Source organism: Aedes albopictus, chromosome 2, assembly GCF_035046485.1.
Source record: "Aedes albopictus strain Foshan chromosome 2, AalbF5, whole genome shotgun sequence".
Lineage (NCBI taxonomy): Eukaryota > Metazoa > Arthropoda > Insecta > Diptera > Culicidae > Aedes > Aedes albopictus.
This window is the reverse complement of record NC_085137.1, coordinates 290,594,079-290,612,028: the sequence shown is the minus strand read 5'-3', so window position 1 is coordinate 290,612,028 and position 17,950 is coordinate 290,594,079. Positions and strand designations below refer to the sequence as shown.

General features: G+C 43.5%; 1 protein-coding gene across 2 annotated transcripts in view; it reads right to left on the bottom strand.

Moving 5' to 3' along the window:
* The window catches only part of LOC109410282 (DNA-binding protein D-ETS-3), a 300,930-nt gene extending 284,873 nt beyond the window's left edge, over positions 1–16,057 (bottom strand). Inside the window, exon 1 of one of the 2 annotated variants that reach the window (XM_062852064.1) lies at positions 14,458–16,057. Coding sequence is in view for 1 of the 2 variants with exons in the window: in XM_062852063.1 (XP_062708047.1) it covers positions 300–304 (5 nt within the window). In the remaining variant the exon portion in view is untranslated. Of the gene's footprint in view, positions 1–299; positions 400–14,457 lie in introns of those variants that run through there. The other variant, XM_062852063.1, reaches the window with a different exon arrangement.
* Positions 16,058–17,950: the final 1,893 nt, after the last annotated feature.

Here is a 17,950-nt window from a genome sequence, read left to right as displayed (position 1 = left end):
ACAAATGCAGGCCAGGGCTTTGTGGCTTTAGTCGGATCTTTGCGAGGGACGTTTACGGATCGAGAGATTTATAAACGTAAATCAAACGTCATACTTCCGGCAGAATTTGAATATTCATGCAGATTACAAGCCAAGCGGCAGGCTTTTGTGTAGAAGAGCATCGACTTGAGGGTTGCTCGTTGGCTGGTACTTGCAGTGTGGCGGTTTAACATTATATCATTGAAATGTTGGTAGACAATAGTGTTTCGTTTCATTAAATTTACAAGTGTTGAAAGAGAAGTCACATTTGTGCAACTTACCTCATTTTAGGGAATCTGATGTTCAACACTACTCAACTCAGGAAAACAAACCTCATCTTCCGCAAAATGCACAAACGATATAGCACGCGGCCGTCTAAACAAAACTAAGCCATCAACAAGTGACGCGATGCGGGTGGACTACATACTGTGCCGCAAGCCGGCAGTAGTAAATGTGATCCAAATAAATTGTAAACAAAAAAGACCTGCGGCATAAGCAATTGAGCGTTTCCGGCACCGGACATAAATCGAATTTCAAGCTCAAACGCACCGCACCACTTGGCGGTTAATAGTGACATCGCTAACATGGTTTGCATACCGCGTGGGGGTTCAGAGTGAGGACTATAAGTGCCTTATTACATATATAGTTGGAAATAAATTTAACTTTTATGTTCGGCTATCTCAGTCATACACTTAATTAGACGTTATATGTTTATTTTACCCGACGTTTCGGCCATTGGGTGTGGCCTTTTTGGAAATAAAGGCGGCTGCCCCGAAGGGCGATCAGCTGATTTGTTCACCCCAAGTCAAATAGTCACAGAGTTATCAAACGTAGAATTTAAATCTTAGGAAAAAATAAGATTGAATATTCAAAAAAAAGAGTGTCTTTATTGCTAATTATTGTAATGCAGTAGATCACCAAACTTCAATAATATCCTATTTGTCAAGCTAGGGCAGGAGTTTTCAGATCGTGAACAGCGCCAGCACTGCATTTGGACCACCATAAAGCATTGCCAAGTGCACTGAAGTACCTTAAATATACATCTTGCTCTCTAAAATCAATTGCTCCATCAAATACAAGTTGTATATTTTTTTTCCTTCTAAACCATAGGGGGATAATCTGCTCAACAGACACACTAACAGAAGGTTAGGGTAGTGTAGGTCTGACAGGCCGTCTTCTACAACAAAAGTAAAATCCAGGACTACTCTCTCCTCGTACCCGCTAAACCATTCCTATGGTCGCCAAACCCTACGTCTCTCCGGAACCACCAAGAAGGTATTGCTTCAGAGAGGGGCTAGTGCACATCGCACCCACAAGGTTAGCTGCGTAGCCTGCAACAACGAACATCGATGACTCGCTTTGGAGAGTCCATCACGGTAGCATGCTGGCGCTTAGCCAGTTTCCCGAGTGGTCCTCGCCACTCCCTTTGTGCTCGGAAGGCGGGCAGGGTCAACCCCGCTCGCGCCCTACTGCTGAGCGGACATCAAGAACTGATGCCCACACTACCCTTCAGGCCCTATCAGATGCACCCGTAGGTTGCAGACAGCAGGATCTCACCTACCCCGACCCTTGCCGGGGACCCCTTTCCAACCACGGGCTCGGATCCAACCCAGTAGACCGACGCCACGACAGCACCGCTACCGGGACTTCCTCTCCGCGGCCACTTAATCGTTGTAAGGGTCGATCTCGACCGCAGGGCATCGGTATGACCTACGAAACCGACTCCGAACCCCTGGACCACCTCTTGTACTGCATCTGGACTAGCCATTCTCCGAGTCCACGGGCCACCTCCTCTGTAGCTCCCAGACGATGTGGGTAATAGCCGTTGAAACGGCGTTCCAGCCAAACTCATCCCTACACATCCTCTGGACCAAGTTGTCCGGAGTTGTGTCCTCTCCGCATGTGGCAAGCATGCGGTCACGCATTGTGCGAAAACGCGGGCACACGAACAAAACGTGTTCCGCCGTTTCCTCTAAACCATTGCACACTGGGCATTCGGGAGAATCCGCATGCCCGAAACGGTGTAGATACTGTCGCAAGCAACCATGACCTGTAAGGACCTCCTCTCCTCTTCTTGGCGTAACGTCCTCACTGGGACAAAGCCTGCTTCTCAGCTTAGTGTTCAATGAGCACTTCCACAGTTTTTAACTGAGAGCTTCCTCTGCCAATGACCATTTTGCATGTGTATATCGTGTGGCAGGCACGAAGATACTCTATGCCCAAGGAAGTCAAGGAAATTTCCTTTACGAAAAGATCCTGGACCGACCGGGAATCGAACCCGTCACCCTCAGCATGGACATGCTGAATACCCGTGCGTTTACCGCCTCGGCTATATGGGCCCTGTAAGGACCTGTGTCAGGTGGAATGTGACTTCCCCAAGGCGCCTATTAATCCAACTATCTACCCTCGGTATCAACCTATAGGTCCACCTTCCTTTGGTGGAACTGTCCCACGCGCGCTGCCATTTGACCATAGAGGCCATCCTGACAGTCCTGCGTATGCCTCTTGTGCCGCGCATTTCGAAGCACTCCATGTCCTCACTGATAAGAATGCTGATAGGCACCATACCAGTAATGACGCAGAGAGCGTCGTGTGACACGGTACGGTACGCGCTCGCAACCCTCAGGCACATAAGCCTGTAAGTACTTTCCAGCTTCCGTCGGTAGCATTTAGTACTTAGCGCGGTGCCCCACGCCGGGCCGCCATACCTAAGTATGGATGTAGCAACACTAGCCAGAAGCTTGCGCTTACTGGCGTACACCGCAGAGCTATTGGACATCATCCGGGACAGTGCCGCAATAGCTGTGGAGGCTCTTTTACAGGCATAATCGACGTGGCTACCGAAGGTAAGCTTATCTTCGATCATCACGCCCAAGTGTTTGACGGAGCGCTTTGACAGGATAGTACAGTCTCCTACACTGATCTCCGTCTGCTGCTCCGACTTCAGGTTGTTAACAACCGTCACCTCTGTCTTGTGGTGAGCCAGCTCCAGTTTCCTGGACCGCATCCACGCCTCCACAACCTTGATCGAGTGGTTGGTAGTCAACTTTACCTCCTCGATCGTTTCACCGTAGACTTCGAGCGTAATGTCGTCGGCAAATCCGACAATCACCACTCCCACTGGATACTCTAACCTCAACTCCTCGTCGTACATGACATTCCATAACACCGGACCCAGGATGGAACCTTGCGGGACTCCTGAGGTTATGTGAAAGCACTTCCGACCCACCTCCGTGTCGTAGACTAGTACACGATTCTGAAAGTAACTTCCGAGAATCTTGTACAGGAACTCCGGTATCCCCAGACGCAAGAGCGCATCGGCAATAGCAGACCAGCTGGCGCTATTAAACGCATTCCTTACATCCAGAGTCACTACCGCGCAAAAGCGAATTCCCCTCCTCTTAGGCTCGAGTGCTTTCTCGGCGGTTTTTTGTAACCGACAAGATAGCGGCTACGGTGGACCTCCCCTTCCGGAAGCCGTACTGGTTACTCGAAAGACCATTTGCGCCCTCAGTGAACTGCAACATTCTATTGAGGATGATCTTTTCGAGCACCTTCCCCGCCGTGTCAATCAAGCATATTGGTCTATATGCCGACGGGTCTCCGGGTGGTTTCCCCGCCTTTGGCAATAGTACCAGGCTCTGCCTCTTCCAAGCTTCTGGGGAAACTCCCTCGTCCAGGCATTTCTGCATAGCAGACCTGAACATCTCGGGAGCCTCTGCAATAGCTACTTTTAAGGCCAGGTTCGGAACTCCGTCCGGACCTGGGGCCTAACCTACGCTAAGGGACTTAGCTATCCCCGCAAGTTCCACATCGGTGACCCTCTCCTCATCGCCAGCCCCAGTCCCCGGCTGTCCTACGAAAGGAGGCCAAGGACTAGGATCATGACGCGGAAAAAGTCCTCCAATGATCCCCTCCAACATCTCTGGAGATTGCTCTGTAGGAGCCATCACACCTCTCGTCTTGGCCATAACGATCCTGTAGGCGTCACCCCACGGGTTCGTATTGGCACTCTGACAGAGACCCTCAAAGCAGGCCTTTTTGCTTGCTCTTATCTCGGTCTTAAGCGCGGCTTTTGCAGCGGCGAACACCACCCGACGTTCGTTTCGCTCTTCCTCTGATCGTGCTCGCTGCATCCGCCTCCTAGCCCGTAGGCAGGCGCTGCGCAGGTCCGCAATCGCGTTGGTCCACCAGTAAGCCGGTAGCCTCCCATTTCTAGGGTGGACTCGCCTAGGCATGGTCGCATCACACGCACGTGAGAGCACCGCTACCAGCTCGTCGCCGTCTAAACCGATTAAGTTTCGCTCACGGCGGAGCGCCTCCCTAAATACCCCTTCGTCGAAGTATGATGTCTTCCACCTACGAGGGCTTGGCCTTGGCCTAGCCGCCTCTTCTTCTATCCGCTGTCTGCTGTTATTGTAGTCGATACTGTAGCGAACCGCCAGGTGGTCGCTGTGAGTGTAGCCATCATCTACTCTCCAGTTCGAACTACTTGTTAAGCCAGGACTACAAAAGGTCACGTCAATAATTGACTCCGCTCCGTTTCGACTAAAGGTACTCTTGGTACCGACATTAGCCAAGTCGACATCTAAGATGGCCAGTGTTTCTAGCAGGATCTGACCCCGCTGGTTCGTGAAACGGCTTCCCCATTCCACAGCCCAGGCATTAAAGTCGCCCGCTATTACCACCGGCCTTCGCCCTGTTAGCACGGTCGTTAAGCGGTCCAGCATTTGCGTGAACTGCTCGATCGGCCACCGCGGAGGCGCATAACAGCTACAGAAGAAGACCCCGTTTACTTTGGCGACCACGAAGCCCTCATAGGTAGTAGACACCAACTCCTGAACGGGGTATTTACCCGTCGTCCATATCGCCGCCATTTTTCTGGTCCCATCCGCGACCCAGTTGCCGTTGCCGGCGGGTACTCGGTATGGGTCCGATATGATGGCGATATCCGTCTCCCACTCATACAAGTTGTATATGCAGCGATCCATCTGCAAGACTGCTGGAACATACGTACCTTACCGATCAGGCTAAGGCCGGGGTGGCCTCTGCTGTACATAGTAGCCGCCTCCACTCCACTCGGTCCATGGCTGTTTTGTCTCCAGTTCCGCACTCTGCGTAGGGTCCGCAGATCGTCCTTCACTTGGTTGACCCACCTAGCTCGAGAACCATTTTAGTCGGGTTGCTATCCGACATCCTGATGACGTGACACGCCCTCCGTAGCCTCCCGATTTTCACGGTATGGACGATGGTTGGTTCTCTCAGCAGCTGATGCAGCTCGTGGTTCATTCGCCTTCTCCAAGTCCTGTCTTCCATCTGCACTCCGCCGTAGATGGTACGCAACACCTATACCGTTCGAAAACTCCAAGGGCGCGTTGATCCTCTGCACGTAGGGTCCATGTTTCGTGCCCATAGAGGACGACCGGTCTAATCAGCGTTTTGTAGATGGTTAACTTCGTGTTACGGCGAACTTTATTCGATCGTAGAGTTCTGCGGAGTCCAAAGTAAGAACGATTTCCTGCCACAATGCGCCTCTGAATTTCTTTGCTGGTGTCGTTTTCGGCGGTCACCAGTGAGCCCAAGTACACGAATTCTTCAACCGCCTCGATTTCATCACCGTCGATAGAAATTCGGGGTGGCGGGCGCGGTGAATCCTCCCTGGAGCCCTTTGCCATCACATACTTTGTCTTCGACACATTAATGACTAATCCGATTCGCCTGGCTTTACTCTTTAGTCGGATGTACGTTTCCGCCATCGTCTCAAATTTACGAGCTATAATATCAATATCATCAGCGAAACCAAGCAGCTGAACGGACTTCGTGAAAATCGTTCCACTCGTGTTTATCCCCGCTCTCCTAATTACACCCTCTAAAGCAGTGTTTCCCAAACTTTTAGGAGGTATCGCCCCCTTGGAGCTTGAGAAAAACTTTTTCGCCCCCCTAAATGAGATTTATTTTTTTTTTATGAAAAAAGGCTGAAACTTTGTTGAGCTGAAGCCCTCAAAAACCCACTATTTGACACTACTGTGGCGAAACTGATATTTGAAGTATCTAAATTGGTATCTCTCTTATTAAAAAAACGCATTATTGCATGTATAACAATACATTTTGAAATCATGTTTGTGCTATACATATTCTTGAACAAAAACGAGCAAACAGAACGGACTGTAAACATTTACGAAAACTCGTTATCTTACACCAGATATTTTACTAGTGTTTTTGAACAGGGTTCTCCTACTGGTGGGATATTGAAATACAATTTCAAAAATAAGTTTTATACAGAAAGAACAAATCAGGTATATATCTATGTATTTTCAAATGTAGTCAGCTTTTCAAAGTAAATGCAAATAATGAAAGCCAGTATAAATTAGAGAAACTTCTATTGTCAAATAAGTAAATATGCAACAGTCATTACTCGGTTTTGAGAGAAATCAACGCTGAATTCGTGGAAAAAAATCATAATAGCTACTAGTAATAAGTTTGAAATTTTCAAACAATTTGTGATAGCTCCCATCCAAAACGTGTTCTGAAATTCGTCTGAAACATCATGATTTTGATTGAAAATTCCATAAAAAACGCCCATGAATTAAAAACAAAGCTTTCTCATCAAGTAAAAAACGGTTCTTCTCATAATCTCTTATATAAGTTTCTTCATAGTTTCTTAACATGTGATCTCCATAATTCCTAGGAATTATTTAGGAAATTCATATAGCAGTCTTATTCGTGTTTTTTTTTTTGAATTTTGACGAAAAGTCCTCATAAACATAAAAAAAAAATCTGTAAAATGTAGTCGATCTCAAAACAGACATTTTTCAATAATCCTAGAAACAACAAAATTTGAAATGTTAGGGATTATTAATTATTCAGTTGACATTCTGGACTAGTATTTCAATACTTTTGATTTTTTTCAATTATGCAAAAAATCGCCCCCTTTTTTAGTATTTTCGCCCCCCAATTTTGGTTTTTCACATTTTCGCCCCCTTCGGGCTGATTTTCGCCCCCTGGGGGGCGATTTCGCCCACTTTGGGAATCACCGCTCTAAAGCAATGTTGAACAGCAAGCACGAAAGACCATCACCTTGCCGTAACCCTCTGCGAGATTCGAAGGGACTCGAGAGTGTCCCTGATACTCGAACTACGCACATCACTCGATCCATCGTCGCCTTGATCGACCGTGTCAGTTTAACCGGGAATCCGTATTCGTGCATAATCTGCCATAGCTGTTCTCGATCGATTGTATCATACGCCGATTTGAAATCGATGAATAAGTGATGTGCGGGCACGTTGTATTCGCGGCATTTCTGCAACACCTGGCGGATGGCGAACATCTGGTCCGATGTAGCGCGTTCACCCATGAATCCAGCCTGATATTGCTCCACGAACTCTGTTGTAATCGGTGATAGACGGCGGCATAAAATTTGAGAGAGTACCTTGTAGGCAGCGCTCAGTAGTGTGATCGCGTGGTAGTTCCCGCAATCCAACTTGTCGCCCTTTTTGTAGATGGGACGCACGATACCTGCCATCCATTCCTCCGGTAATACTTCCTCCTCCCAAATCTTGGTAATGACCCAGTGTAGTGCTCTCACCAGTGTTTCTCCACCGTATTTTAGAAGCTCGCTTGGTAGTTGATCTGCTCCAGCGGCATTGTTGTTTTTCAACCGGCCAACCTCCTCCTCAATCCCTTGGAGGTCAGGGGCCGGAAGTCTTTCGCCCTGTCTACACACTCCTAGATCTGTTACCACGCCACCTTCGGTACTTGCAACATCGCCATTGAGGTGCTCATCGTAATGCTACCGCCACCTCTCGACCACCTCACGCTCGCTCGTGAGAATATTACCGTGATTATCTCGGCACATATCGGCTTGTGGCACAAAGCCTCTGCGCGAGCGGTTCAGCTTCTCGTAGAACTTTCGTGTGTCCTTAGCGCGGTACAGCTCTTCAATCGTTTCGCGATCTCGTTCTTCTTGCTGGCGCTTCTTCATCCGGAAGACTGAGTTCTGCCTTTTCCGCGCCTGTTTGTAACGTGCCTCATTCGCTCTCGTACGGTGTTGCAGCATTCTCGCCCATGCTGCATTCTTCTCTTTTTTCAACTGTTCACATTCGCCGTCGTACCAGTCGTTTCTGTGATTCGGAGTCGCGAAGCCTAGTGCTGTAGCCGTGGTGCTACCTATGGCGGATCGGATGTCCCTCCAGCCATCTTCAAGTGTAGCTGCGCCAAGCTGCTCTTCCGTTGGTAGGGCCACTGCTAACTGCTGCGCGTAGTCTTGAGCCACTTCTACGTTACGCAGCTGCTCGATGTCGAGCCGCGGCGTTCGACTTCGACGCGTGGTGATAACTGTCGAAAGTTTTGAGCGCATGCATACAGCGACTAAGTAGTGATCCGAATCTATATTCGCACTGCGGTATGTGCGGACATTGGTTATATCCGAGAAGAATTTACCGTCGATTAAAACGCGGTCGATTTGGTTTTCTATTTGGTGGTCGGGTGATCTCCAGGTGGCTTTGTGGATATCTTTGCGGGGGCAGAAGGTGCTTCGGACTACCATACCAAGGGAGGTTGCAAAGTTTACGCATCGCTGGCCGTTATCATTCGATACGACGTGCAGGCTGTTTGGCCCGATTACCGGTCTGCACATTTCCTCCCTTCCTACCTGCGCGTTCATGTCGCCGACAACGATTTTCACGTCCCTAGAAATTGTTTATAAAAATCCTACAGTCGTTCCATTAATTCCTAAATTACTTTAGATCTTCTTCTTCTTCTTGGCGTAACGTCCTCACTGGGACAAAGCCTGCTTCTCAGCTTAGTGTTCTATGAGCACTTCCACAGTTATTAACTGAGAGCTTCCTCTGCCAATGACCATTTTGCATGCGTATATCGTGTGGCAGGCACGAAGATACTCTATGCCCAAGGAAGTCAAGGAAATTTCCTTTACGAAAAGATCCTGGACCGAGCGGGAATCGAACCCGTCACCCTCAGCATGGTCATGCTGAATACCCGTGCGTTTACCGCCTCGGCTATATGGGCCCTTTAAGTTACTTTAGATGTTTACTCTTATAACCTACCACGAATTTTATCACAAATTCCTTCCGCATTTTTTTTTTCAGAAGATCTTTCAGAGATTTTTCAGACTTTTCTTTCGATAGTCCCTTCAGAAATTCTAAAGAAATTTCCCTAAGAATTTTTTTTAGGTGCCATCTATAAACCACGTGGTCATGTTGCGGGGGGGGGGGGGGTCGGGCAAATGCCACGTTCCCCTCCACCACGCGGGGGATGGGGGATGGGTTCGAAATCTATAAAAAAATGACCACTTGGTTTATGGACAGCCCCTTAGGTAGATTTCCATGGGTTCCTTTTGAATATTTACTGTCAAGTGGAACTGCTTGCAGAGCAAGACTGAAGGTAGGATGGTATGGTGGTTACCTACACACATACATTTCCATAGATTCCTTCAGAAATTCCGGTAGGTATTACTTTACTTTTTTTTTCTAGGGATTCGTCTAGAGACTCCTTCGAAAATGTCTCCAGGGATTCATTCAGAACTTTATACAGGGATTGTTTCAGATTTTTTTTTTCAAAGATTCAATGGTTTCTTGAAAAAATCTTCCAGAGATTTCTTTAGAACGATGTACAGGCATTTCTGCAAGAAATCCACTAGATATTTGTTCAGGAATTGCTTTAGGAATTTCATTATATAAAGCCCATAGGAATGTGTCCTGTACTCTTGTATTTTTTCGGTCGAGGATTCATCCAGAAAATCCAGTAGAAACTCTTCTAGAGATTTCTGTAAAAGTGTTCACACAAGGATTTTTTCAAGATTTATTTCAGATATTTCTCCGTGTGTTTACCCAGAAATTTCTCCAGCATTTCTTTTTAGAATAACTTCAAGATATAACAGATTTTTTTTTTCAAAATATGTGAAGAGTTTTTTATGGATCTTTATAGAAGCTCAGGTACGCATTTCTTCAGATTGCTCTGATAACACTTTCAGATAATCCCAGTTTTATTCAAGAATTGCTTTCATATAAAAGTTCTTCCTCCTGGGATTCCTCCTCGAATATAGGGTCTCCAGCTAGCCTAGTGATTAAGGCTAAGAATCGCCAATCCGGAGACGGCGGGTTCGTTTCCCGTTCTGGTCGGGAACTTTTCTCGATACAATAATAAAGTAATAACAAAAATCCTTAAAGGACGACATTTCTAAAAGAAACGCTTCAAAAAAAGAATCGTGAATTTCTGAAAAAAAAAAATGTTTTTTCGATGGAATATGTGGAAGAATGGACATTTTTCTTAAGGTAATTATAGACGAATTTCCTGAAAATAGTTTGAAAAATTCCAAGTTGTAATACCAGGCAATATCAGGCTGCTTCAGACTCTAGTTTAACCCTCTAATACCCAATCCCGCCTTTAGACGGGGTATAGTTTGAGCATTTTTGTAATTTTTGTTTCGAGGGAAATCAATTTTTTTATATTTTTGGCTGATATTTAGGACTGTTTTGTATATCTCAAAATGGTTTTTGTTGTATTTTGAAGCGTATTTACATTTTTCAAAAATCATTGAAAAATTGATGTTTTGGTCACCTTTTAGAAATCATTGTTAATTTTGTATTGAATCGCTACAATTAACATATTTTAAATTTTTCCCAAACCATTCTATCCTAGTTTAATAGTTTAAGGGGATCGAATACACTCTAAAATTATTTTCCATAAAATTACACGGAAAATAAAATTTTATATGAAAAAAATTTAAAATAAAAATATTTCAACAATAATCATAAAATCTCAAAATGTTTTCATCCCAAAAAATCCGTATCCCAAATAGGCTTCCAGAAAAAATATAAAAGTGTGGGGATGTTCAAAAATAAAAATTAGAAAAATCAAAAACTGAAATTCATGAAATCGAGAATTAAAAAGAATCATCTTCCAAAACATGTTTAAATCGATTTTAGATGACGAAAAATGATATTTAGATCAAAATCAAAAATTTGGGTATTAGAGGGTTAATTTAAAAACACTTCACTAATACTTCACTTTTGCAAAAGAAAATAAAAAAATGAATAACTCTTTTAAAGAAAAACTAGAAAGGACGAGCAAATTCCTTTTAATTCTACTACTGTGCTTATCTTCGGACAGATAGGCCTATTTCGTCTGTGACTTACAGACTTCTTCAGTGTCAAGTGCTCGACTGAAGAAAACCTCGCATTCGTTGTGGTATTTATACTAGGAGTGTATGTGTAGGTACGTGTGTGGGTAAAAGTGTAGATATAAAAATGTAGGTACAAAATTGTAGGTACAGATTTGTAAAAAAGGGGGTGTATCTAACTGTTAGAAAACAGGGTGTCAATAAGATACCTAAAGCTAGGAAAATTCCTACCGATTTGGTAGGTAGTCAATTGGTGTTTGTTGTGTTATTTTTTTTCCTGCCGATTTGGTAGGTAGTCAATTTGTGTTGTGTAATGTTTTGTGTGTGTTAGGTAAAAATTTAAACAGCCACGTGTACCCATTGCCCTGATCCTTGTTAAGTAGTTTTTTATTGTTTTGTTTGTAAATTTCTAAACTTTCTGCAACATCAAGTTTCCATGGGTTTGTAATGTGTCGTAAGAGTTTAATATTTGAAGTGTTCAAAAAATGTCCTTCATTGAAAATATGTTCAGCAACTTTAGATTTAAAATGATGAATGAGTCCCTTGTCTGTGTCTTTGTGTGCTTTTGATACTTCCGTTATGTGTTCTTTGAATCGTGTGTTGAGTGTGCGTTTTGTTTGTCCTATGTATATTTTGTCACAGTGATTACATGTTACTTTGTAAACACCAGATTTTGTTAAGTTGTCCAACGGGTCTTTCGTAGATCCTAAGAGCATGTAAACTTCGGATTTTGCATCTTTAATGCTTTAAGTTTTTTATCTAGTAATATCCTTTTTCTTTCTGATTCACAAAATTCTGCAACTTTTACTTTTGTTAGAAAAATTAGGGAAAGATTCAGGATAATCTTTCTCTAACTTTAAATGGAGAGAATAACATCCCAAAGTTTTCATGTTGATCTTGCTGTGTAGTTTTTTGATGCTTTCTTTGATGAGTGTTTGTTCAAGTGTCTTTACTATGTTGGGGTTTGTGGCTGTTTTAACTTTTACCTTGTGACTTACGGGAGTAAGCCTGTACTTTATACACTTCTTGAGAAACGCGATATCCTTGTGTAATCCTGCGATGGTCTTCTTCAACTCGATGAACTTATTCGGCTCTGACTTTGGCTTGGCTGCCATCTTCACTTTACTATTACTTTAGAGCTTTTAGTAGAACTTGTTACTTCAGACTCTAGTTTAATTTAAAAACACTTCACTAATACTTCACTTTTGCAAAAGAAAATAAAAAATGAATAACTCTTTTAAAGAAAAACTAGAAAGGACGAGCAAATTCCTTTTAACTCTACTACTGTGCTTATCTCCGGACAGATAGTTATTCATTTTTTATTTTCTTTTGCAAAAGTGAAGTATTAGTGAAGTGTTTTTAAATTATACTAGAGTCTGAAGTAACAAGTTCCACTAAAAGCTCTAAAGTAATAGTAAAATATCAGGCTGGATGCATGGGTGAACGCGCTACATCGGACCGGATGTTCACCATCCGCCAGGTGTTGCAGAAATGCCGCGAATACAACGTGCCCATACATCACTTGTTCATCGATTTCAATTCGGCGTATAATACAATCGATTGAGAACAGCTATGGCAGATTATGCACGAATACGGATTCCCGGATAAACTGATACGATTGATCAAGGCGACGATGGATCGAGTGATGTGCGTAGTTCGAGTATCAGGGATGCTCTCGAGTCCCTTCGAATCTCGCAGAGGGTTACGGGAAGGTGATGGTCTTTCGTGCTTGCTGTTCAACATTGCTTTAGAGGGTGTAATTAGGAGAGCGGGGATAAACACGAGTGGAACGATTTTCACGAAGTCCATTTAGCTGCTTGGTTTCGCTGATGATATTGATATTATAGCTCGCAAATTTGAGACGATGGCGGAAACGTACATCCGACTAAAGAATGAAGCCAGGCGAATCGGATTAGTCATTAATGTGTCGAAGACAAAGTACATGATGGCAAAGGGCTCCAGGGAGGAATCACCGCGCCCGCCACCCCGAATTTATATCGACGGTGATGAAATCGAGGCGGTTGAAGAATTCGTGTACTTGGGCTCACTGGTGACCGCTGACAACGACACCAGCAGAGAAATTCAGAGGCGCATTGTGGCAGGAAATCGTGCTTACTTTGGACTCCGCAGAACTCTACGATCGAATAAAATTCGCCGTAACACTATGTACAGCAGAGGCCACCCCGGCCTTAGCCTGATCGGTAAGGTAAGTAAGAGAGCCTACGTACAAAGGAGTGGTGCTGTCGTAACATGGTAGCACATGCTCCTAGGCTTTGCGGACGATATCGATATCATCGAAATCGACCGTCGGTCGAGCCGTAAGAAGGCATGTGTGCCTTTTAAAAGAGAGGCAGCAACAATTAGTCTCACAATCAACACCAAACGAATTACATGATAGCCAAAAGACAGCACGAAGTGATGTGAGGTGCTGAAAAACTTGGAATAGTAAAAGTAAGTATGGGCCTAAGAACTCTAGTACCGTTACATAATAATCTTTGAAGAAGAAAAAAACATTTTGGAAGACGCCGATCCTTCCTGCTGCTCTATAAGGTCACGGGTTTTCGGACGTTCAAAGAAGTCAACTGGATAGCAATTGACGTCTTTGATCATAAGGTGCTGCGAACAAAGCCCGGTGGTACAGAATAAACCGGTATCTAGCCTTGTTTCTCAGGCCCGGGCCGCAATAGAGGAGGGTTCTTCATACTGCGTTGATTCCACGAATCGAATTGAAGTTCATTCACCAAGTACCAAAGCAAGTCAGTTTATGGGATACAAAATGGGGTTGCAAACTTTTTCTTCGTCTGCTTCTCCGTCTTCTTCTTCTTCTTCTTCTTCTTCTTCTTCTTCTTCTTCTTCTTCTTCTTCTTCTTCTTCTTCTTCTTCTTCTTCTTCTTCTCCTTCTTACTCTTCTTCTTCCTCTTCTTTTGCTCCTTCTTCTGGGGGTGGGGTTATCGAGCTCGTCGTCTCCTGATTAGTACTTCTAAGCCAACTGGACCCCCAACCGGAGAACTGGAAAGTTGTCCTGATTGACTTAGCTGCTACAGTAACTTGTTTTTTTTTCTCGTAATAAAAAACTACTGTTTGTGTTCCTAGCTTCCTCAGACACAACAACATCCAACTGTTTCAACGATGATAGTTCATTGAAAAGATAAAATTATTCAAATATTTCAAAACTCTTGGAAGTCTAATTCGAATTTACAGGAGGTTGTTTCAAGTCATGTAACAAATATTCAGCAACGATTGTTTATTATAAGTAACAATAATGTATATTTATTAATAAATTATATGTATATTCCATTTACCTTATTTTAAAACTATTCAGCAATCCTCTATACTGATATTGTGAGAGCAATTACTGTATCCTTACGGTGACACCAATTGTTGAACCTTCACAAAAATCCATTCAAAGTTCTTTTACTTCTTTTTCCGTGCACATTCCAAACTACAGCAACCACCAACAATGGCGAAATTCTTTTGTTTGTGTAAGTACCACTCGTTGCGCACTTTGTCTTCCGTTGCAACGGAGACCAACAACCACTTGCTGCATGCAAAAATCTATTATTAATCAATAAGTTATCGCACTTCACCGATCGACAAATCACCAGCAACAACTATGTACAGGCCGTGCACCAAATCGAACCGAGACACCGCGCACCGTTCAGGAAGTCATCGCATCGCGATCTTCGGCGCAACCAACCGTCGAGTCCTCTTCACGAAGGTATGTCCTTTTGCGGCGGGAAAAATGCACTCTTATTTGCCCACTATGGCCGACCAACAACGGTAGTTTGACATAATTTTCACGTCCGGACGCGACGAGCGCAACAAGAGGAAGAAATTCAATCGGTTCTGTCCTCGCACCGGAATCCTGTTTTTTTCTACTGCGCCTCGTCCAAGAACAAGAGGACGACCAACTGGACCAACAGGGCTGCTTCCAAGACTGCTTGTATAGGCCCAGCGCAAACAGAAGAAAAAACTCTAAACCACACTACACCGCATCACGACACACAAATCATTTATTGGTAAATTCCGGAGGAGCGTCGGAGCGAAAGACCTTGGCCGATGTAAAGTGGATATCCGTTTGGAATGACTGCCAACAAGCGGCTCAAACCATACCATGCCAGGACCAAGACCAGGACCAGGAGCGCGCCTATGCCAAGCCAGATCATCCGCTTTTGGGGTTTTCGGAATGTCGGTTGTTTTTGTTGTTCGGATGCCCGAGTCTGGTGTCGGTTCGTCAGCAGAAGGAAGACGCTGCAAATATTTCAACCACCAGCGGATCATAACGGCGGCGCACTCACGTGGACTGTCCACACACAGCACGTGAGTGCGACAGAGATAGGAGGAACACTCGCCAGCAACAGTCAGGTTGTATTATTGATCTGGCGAAGAAGCTACAAGCCGCAAACAATTGCGAAAGGGATGACGACGATGATAGAATGATGATGATGGCATTGGAGGCGTGGCCTAGGCTGTGTAGATGTATTCACCGTTGTCCTTTTTGCATGTGTACACGTGAGCCAGCTAGGACGAGTGTTTGTGATCCCCCTATTCGGGTGGAATGCAGTAGGCTATGGCGGTTAGATCCCCTCACTCGGGTTACTTTGTTGGAAAATTGCGCTATCTGCTGTGTTCGATACGGACTACTTTCACTGTGGAGAATCACTCTGGACACGTTTTTGTGTCCGTTTCATACTTATCTGTTTAGGGGTTTCGAGTGTGCAACGCCACTGGTAGACAATGATATATGCATAAGTTATTTGTTATCCTTTTTTTCGGTCGTGCAAGTTGTACTCTTGTTACTATATTTTTCGAACATATTTCAGCTCTGTGTGATTGTTTATGTGCCACTTGTATGTTAAAGTTGGTCTATTTTCAGTGCCGGTCGTAGATTTCAGCTGACAACAGTGTGGAAGTGAATGCTTTAAAACGGGTGCCTGTTGAATTCGAAGTACATGCATAGTATGGTGGCATGGCAGTTGCAGAAAATGGCTTTGATTGACCGATGACAAAGATGTAGAATTAACCTTCCTACAGTTTGGGGTCAATATAACCCGAACTTTTCGGACCACCACATGTTTTTATCGCAATTTTCTATAGCTTCGAAAATTCATGACTAGGCATGAAATTAGGCTTTTTATAAAAAAAATATAAAAAGCCTAATTTAAACATATCGACCGATAACATTGATTGTTTCTGAAGGGCAGGACAAAAAAATTAAATCCAAGGCATCTAGGCCATATTGATCCAAATTCATTCAACGATTTTGCAGTAATTTTCTTTCCAGTATATTGAAGTTTTATACCGTTATCTGAAATGTAGAGGATCATCAGTTTGAAATTGTTCGCTATAAGTCCGACGTTCATGAATTAATACGGATTGAATAATTTTGCTTCAATGTTTAACCTTTTGACGGATTACAATTAAGTAATGAAGGTTTTTGTGATTATCTGTATAACAATGAGGCCAGATGAGCCAGAAAAAAACTTGTATTATACTTCCCGGCTCTTTCAGTTTAATAAAGTTACTAGCCAAACTCTATAACTTTCCTACTTTTCGGTATATGTTTCACCTTATTTTGGGATGATTGTATCTTAAGGCGAAACTAGATTACATTTCCTCAGTTATTGTTATTTTTATTAACCCTTTGGAGCCGGAGGGGTCATATCATATATGACCCCAACATAGAAACGGCACCCATTCGATAACACAGAATATTGTCTTCGGCAAAGTTGTTGCAAAATGGATCTTCTCTTAGGGAAAAATGGGGATACATACTTATATTTGGGTCTTCATTGATAACCTATAACATCCTGAACACTATGAAATTTGGAAAAAACGAAATAATTGACATACCTGTTGTTCTAAAAGCTGAACTTGGATGTGGGTCACGTTTATGTGTATTCATTTAGCCTTCGTCAAGAATATCCAAAGGAGTTTTATATTCTGGGATGTTCTAGGTATTCCAAACTGTCCTATATTGATTGAAGGACTTCCTACAAGAATAATTTTATGTATTTTCGCCACAAATAATAGCATTGCATTATCTATTGGGATCCGTGAAGCTAATGACATCTGAAATGTCATTTATATACACTACAGGGATATTCCATGTCAGCCAAACTACCTTGGGGTTCAGAACTTTAAGTCTACACTCGTAAAAGTAGCCATATCTGTTATACTGAGTATCGTTGCATAATCAACCGCAGTTACTGGAGCAATCTGGAGTCGACTAACTTATTATTAACATTTGGGACATTATTTGTTCTATAATGAAGTCCTTCAAATCTACATCAATAACTTTATGTGTTTTCATCATAAATAATAGTATTGTATAATCGGCTGGGGTCCGCGAAGCTCTTGAAATCTCAAATGTCAGAGACATTACAGGGATATTCAAGGTCAGCCAAGCTACCTTAGAATTCAGGACTTCAGGTCTACTCTCGTAAGAACAGCCATATCTGCTATACTGAGTAACGTTGCATATTGTGTTGTGAAAAATATGTATTTTGTGAAAAAAATATAAGAGCTGATGTAGTAATAAGTGTGATTCGTGTTAGGTAACCAAGTCATCATTTGTGATACAATGTTCGAAAGTTATGTGCAAAACGTCAAAACTGTATGTTGTGTTGACATGTATTCATTAGTAAATGTTCTTATTGTTGACGTTAGGACGAAACTGAAAATGTACGTATTAATTCTGTGATATTTTATGTAACTAATTATAAATAATAAATTACAGTTTTGAATGCATGGCCGAGTGCAACACTGGAAAAAACGGTTTCAGTCCAGCGTCCG